Source organism: Chiloscyllium punctatum, chromosome 27, assembly GCF_047496795.1.
Source record: "Chiloscyllium punctatum isolate Juve2018m chromosome 27, sChiPun1.3, whole genome shotgun sequence".
In the NCBI taxonomy this organism is placed as follows: Eukaryota; Metazoa; Chordata; class Chondrichthyes; order Orectolobiformes; family Hemiscylliidae; genus Chiloscyllium; species Chiloscyllium punctatum.
The window spans coordinates 15,307,027-15,313,026 of NC_092765.1; the positions used below are offsets into that span (position 1 = coordinate 15,307,027).

At 41.5% G+C, this 6,000-nt stretch overlaps 1 protein-coding gene across 1 annotated transcript in view; it reads left to right on the forward strand.

Annotated features, from left to right (window-relative positions):
- mfsd2ab (MFSD2 lysolipid transporter A, lysophospholipid b) overlaps nucleotides 1-4,841 on the forward strand; it is a 53,132-nt gene extending 48,291 nt beyond the window's left edge. Inside the window, exons 12-14 of the mRNA XM_072548138.1 lie at nucleotides 807-950; nucleotides 1,829-2,005; nucleotides 4,480-4,841. Coding sequence (XP_072404239.1) covers nucleotides 807-950; nucleotides 1,829-2,005; nucleotides 4,480-4,534 — 376 coding nt within the window. The 3' untranslated portion in view covers nucleotides 4,535-4,841. The remainder of the gene's footprint in view (nucleotides 1-806; nucleotides 951-1,828; nucleotides 2,006-4,479) is intronic.
- Nucleotides 4,842-6,000: the final 1,159 nt, after the last annotated feature.

Here is a 6,000-nt window from a genome sequence, read left to right on the forward strand (position 1 = left end):
ATAGCAGTCCCTGCAGCAGCATTTTCCATAGCATTGTTCCATAGTGCTAGTGATGATTGTACTGTTTTTGTTCATTTTTATTATACTTAGTAAGCAGTGAATCAAGATTAACAGTTCTATTCTGGCACTATTTCCAGGGTGATTTTATAATTTATAAACAGTGTCCGATATTGCTGTTTAAAATTGTAATTGACACTTATGTCACTTCTTCAGAGGTCACTTCATCCTTTCCATTGCTCCCTGCCAACCCCTTTATCTGCAGCTTTGCAACACCCACCTCCAGCCCTGAAGAAGGGTTACACCCAAAGCGCCAACTACTCCACCTCCTGATGCTGCCTGACTTGCTGTGTTCCCCAGCCACCTGCCTGTCCCTCCTGATGTTGCCTGGCTTGCTGTGTTCTTCCAGCCTCCTTCCTGTCCTTCCTGATGCTGCCTGACTTGCTGTGTTCCCCAGCCACCTACCTGTCCCTCCTGATGCTGCCTGACTTGCTGTGCTCCCCAGCCTCCTGCCTGTCCTTCCTGATGCTGCCTGCCTTGCTGTGTTCTTCCAGCCTCCTACCTGTCCCTCCTGATGCTGCCTGACTTGCTGTGTTCTTCCAGCCTCCTGCCTGTCCTTCCTGATGCTGCCTGCGTTGCTGTGTTCTTCCAGCCTCCTACCTGTCCCTCCTGATGCTGCCTGCCTTGCTGTGTTCCCCAGCCTCCTGCCTGTCCCTCCTGATGCTGCCTGTCTTGCTGTGTTCTTCCAGCCTCCTGCTTGTCTATTCTCATTCAAGACTAAGCCGCCTTCCCATTTGCTGTCTCAACAGGTCCATGCTACCTGATGTTATTGATGATTTCAAGCTGAAGAATCCAGACTCTGTGGGGCATGAAGCAATATTTTACTCCTTCTACGTCTTCTTCACCAAATTTGCATCTGGAGTGTCCCTCGGAATCTCAACATTGAGCCTCGAGTCAGTAACTTCGATTTTCTCCCACAATTAAATACACAGTGAGGGGGGGGGAATCCAGAGTTGGGCAATAAATGTGAAGTGCATCTTAACCAGTTTCACCCATATGTCAAAATCAACCAGTAGGACCCACTTAGGGGCTGACAGTAATGTGTAAGCAAAGGTAGAGCTGGAAGCACAAGAGGGTTTATATCATTGTGTGGAGTTCCACTTGTACGTTTTTTATCAACCTGTTCAGAGTAGTTACGACACATCTCTCGCACAGTTGGGACTAGAATCTGGGTCTTCTGGCTCAAACACAGGGACAGGACCACTATAAATAATTGGATCAACTGGAAGCAATAGATTTTATTGTGAGTTTTATTTAATCTGTAGATTGCCTGAAATCATTTCCAAGTTGCCTGGACCAAATTATTATTTTTGTGCGGCGTGCCTTGATCTAATTGTTTATGTAAGAGACATATTGTGGCAGTATCCCAAATTAATTAAAAACACATGTGCTAGAAAATATTAATAAATGTTGTTATATGGAGCCAAATAATTTTTTTTCCCTACCAAATCACTTCTCATTCCCTACATTTCTGATGCAGCAAGTTTAAATTTTAATTTACTGATCAATGTATCCACATATACATATAACTGACAATGTCTAGTGTTGAAAGGTTACATCTTCTTTCTTGTGTATTCTTTGTCGACAAAATCTGTGCACCCCTATTGTATTGTGCAATGAGGTTGATAATCAATATACTAATTCTTGAATTGTCTTTTTTTTTGTTTAGAGATCTAGGTCTCTTTCTAATCTACAATGTGGTTTAGTGAAGTCTGTCTGGCTACTGTAGCAGGTACTGAACCAATCTTTTCGCTTTCTTTGTCTGCCTCAGTTTTGCAGGTTATGTGACCCGGGGATGTGTTCAGCCCAATGCAGTGCATCTAACTCTGAAGATTTTGGTGGCCCCCGCCCCGATTTTCCTCATTCTACTTGGACTGATTATTTTTAAATTATACCCAATTGATGAGGAGGTTAGAATGAAGAACAGGAAAGCACTTGAAGATTTACGGTGAGTTTGTAAAATGTTTTCAGGTACATTTTTCCTTTTTGAGTTTCTGTCCTGGTCGAACTCTTTCATGGCCTGTTGGATGGGGACAATAGAAAAAATAGAAATTCTGGTGACGACACAAGCACAGAAATATAAAACACATACATCACTGAGTTGTTGGGAGTCTCCAAAAAGCCCCACTCTAACTGCATTTCATTGAGCAATTCTGCATTCAAGCCCGCATGAATAGCCACTCAATATATTTCTCCCTAAAATGGGCAACCCTTAATTTTTAAACTGTGCCCCTAGATCATTGAATTCTGAAAGTAAGCCATTCGGCCCATACTGACCCACCAAAGAACATCCCATCCAGCCGACCCTCCACCCCACACTTGCCAATGCTAATCCACCTAGCCTACACACTATGGGCAAACTAGCATGGTTAATCCGCCTAACCTGCACATCTTTGGATGAAACCCACACAGACATGGGGAGAACATTCAAACAACACACAGGGAGGGTGGAATCGAACCTGGATCCCTGGCACTGTGAGGTAGCAGTGCTAACCCCTGTGCCACCCTGTTCCAGGGCATTTCCATAAGAGGAACCATCTCTTCCACGCCACCTTGTCAGGGTCATTCAGGATCTTATAGTTAAACCTCACTCTTATGAACCCCAGTAGAAACAAGCCTAACCTGTTGAACCTACCCTCATCAGACATGTCACTAATTCCAGGTATCAAGCTAGTAAACCTCCTCTGTACTGTCTCCACTGCATTTACATCCTTCCTTCATTAATGAGACCAAGACTGCACACAATATTTCAGATGTCTCACCAATGCTCTTTAATTACAACATCCTTTCCTTATGCTCCATTCCTCTTAGTAAATTATGGCATCCCTTCAGCTGTAATTACATCCTAATATTTTGTGGACACCTAAATCCCTCTTTGGCATTCATATACATATTAGGGCTTGTTTATTCAGGAGTAAGTAAATTTAGCAATAGGATAAAGCCTTATTTACTGCCTAATAACCCCTCCGATACTGAAGATCAACTTTTACAGTTGTACTGGCTCATTCCTTCAAATTTTAATTATTGTTGAGTTTTTTTTTTAATTAAAAGGTTTTTTTTGTTTCTTTCTCTAAATGTCATCCCTTTCCCCTCTCTATCATGTTTTGACTTTGAAATAGCTCATTTATGCTGAATGGTTTAGACTGTGTATCCCAGTAAAGATTCTTCCATCATGTTAGGGTAAGGAGACACAGTATTATGTGCCCCTTTTATATAGGTTCCAGATCTCATATCAAGGTGCTCTGTTGGTTTGACACTAATAAGCTTAAGTTTCGATGTAAAAGTCCCAGAAAATCCTTGTGCATGCACACAAGTAAACAGACATCAAATGCAGTTTAGTTTGTCACTGACTGCAAACTCCAGGGATCCTCAAGTTGAAGACTTGGACTGTCTATTTAACAGAATAAATAGTTGAGAGATGTTCTGCTCTGATAAAAATAGACCCTAGCCCAAAGCTCCATTTCAACAGAGAGCTTTTCATAATGTTCCATAATAGACACGTGCAACTGGGAATGTTCTTCTGTAACAAATCTGTAACAAATTGAAGGGACTGTTTAATTTATCTCTCTGCTTTTGTAAATAGATCTGGTAGAGTAAAGGTTGGCCCTACTCCAGGATAAGGAAGAGGCTCAACCCAAGTACACCACATTGTGGCCGAGGGGACAAAGTTTTAATCAGTAAAGGAATCAAGGGTTATGGGGAAAAGGCAGGATAATGGAGATGAGGATTATCAAATTAGCTGTGATCTGATTGAATGCAAGGTACACCCTGTGGGCTGAATATTCTCCTTCTGCTCTTGTGATCTTGTGGTGTGTAGATAATGAGGTTATGATCAAAATTGAATTTCACATCTAATTAAGCTTTAAATCAGACTTTGTGATGTGATGGTAACTGATAAGTAAGGAAAATACACGAGATTGTTTGGATATTGTTAAGTCACAGCACTACAGTTCTGCTGTGATTTCAGAGCTTGGCATTACATTAGCACATCTGGCTTCTACAATGATCTTATTAACTGGAACTACCCAGGGCTAACTTTAATAAGGTGCTTTTCACTGGTGTCATCTCGACTGGTATATAACAAATATATTGTTGCAAATATGTTTTGCTTCCAGTAGCCTGAGCTGACTGCTATGTTGCTGGATTTTACCTGTCATTAGGCATGAATAGCAACTGAAAGAACAGTGTATTTAAACGTGCATGATTTTGGTGTAAAGTCTAATACAAGACCTAACTAGGAGAGGTGGGGAATGAGAACCACACAGCAGCCCACAGACCTCACAATAATGGAACTGCACCTTCACAAACTGGTTTAATATTGTGTAGAGCGGCCGCAGCGTGCTCTGTGGGTTCTCTTGCAATGTCATTTCATGCGCTGAGTAAATGGTTCTTAACATTGTTCTTGTGTTTGCCCCTTTGCAGAGATAATGGTCAAGACACAGAAACAGATTCAAGTGAACTCTGCAGCATTGTATAACCAATGGTCAAATGTTTTTGCACTTAAAGGTTTCAAATTGAGACTTGTGTACAGTGTATATTACTTTTAAAATGTGAATGTAACTTATCATTCAAGCAAGACTAAAGTAAATTCAAACTAACTACCTACTGTTGTATACCATGTTTACAGTCTACTCCTGCTGATTACAGGATTTGTACAATGTACATATGTATATACTAATTTAGAACAAAAAGCTGTACAGATAGCTTAGTATATTTTATATAGAAATCCTCTTGTACTGTATATATTTGAACTAAAAGGTTGGTTGTCAATAAAAGATTAAATCACTGGCATATCTCCGATTAATTCTTGTTCTAAATCTGCAGCTTCTCACAGTTCTTTGAGACACTGTTTAATACAGAATTGTCTTTTAGTTAAATGTTGGTTGCAGCTCTGAGCTGTGAGCACTGGAGGTCAGTGAGGTACTGTGACACCGGTGAGGGTGGGAAAGTGAAGTTGATGTAGAAGTTCAGTAAAGATCGTAATGAATGGTGGGGCAGACAAACATGTGAATTGGGGAAGGCCATTTAGCCCCTTGGAGCCCATTCTGCCATTCAATAGGATCGTGGCAGATCTCTTTGTGGTTTGAATTCCACCTACCCCTGATAATTGACCTGCTTACCAAGAAACTATTTCACTTGATAATATTCAATGATCCTGCTTCCATTGAGTTCCAAAATCTCAACAAGCTGAGGGGAAAAAAATTGCTTTGCTTCCCCAAGTCCAAGGATGTGCAGGTGAGGTGGATTGGTCAGGTTAAGTGAGGCATTGTGGTGTTGGGGTGGGGAGGACGTCCTTCAGAGGGCTAAATGGCTTCTCTCTGCACTGTAGGGATTCTACAATACGTCCTTACACTGGTTTCAGCCAGCCAGCTAATCTATGCATGCTAATATGTGGCCTTTTTATTTTCTGCAATAATCTTTCATATGGTATCTGATCAAATGCCTTCTGGAAATTCAAGTACAGTCCATCAATTTGCTCCCCTTTATTCACTGCCCATGTTCTCCTTCAAAGAACTCCAACAAACTGGTTAAATGTAATTTCTCCTTTTACAAAACCACGAGGGGCATGGATAGGATAAATAGACAAAGCCTTTTACCCCGGGGGGATCTAGAAGGCATAGGTTTAGGGTGAGAAGGGAAAGATTTAAAAGGGTCCTAAGAAGCAACCTTTTCATGCAGAGGGTAGTCCATGTATGGAATGAGCTGCCAGAGGAAGTGGTGGAGGCTGGTACAATTGCAATCTTTTAAGGGCATCTGGATGGGTATATTAATAGGAAGGGTTTAGAGCGATAATGGGCTAAGTGCTGGCAAATGGGACTAGATTAATTTAGGATATCTAGTTGGCGTGGACAAGTTGGACTGAAGGGTCTGTTTCCGTGCTGTCTCCATGACTCTACATTGACTGTGAGCAGGCTCTGAGAAGAATATACAGCTTCCACCCTC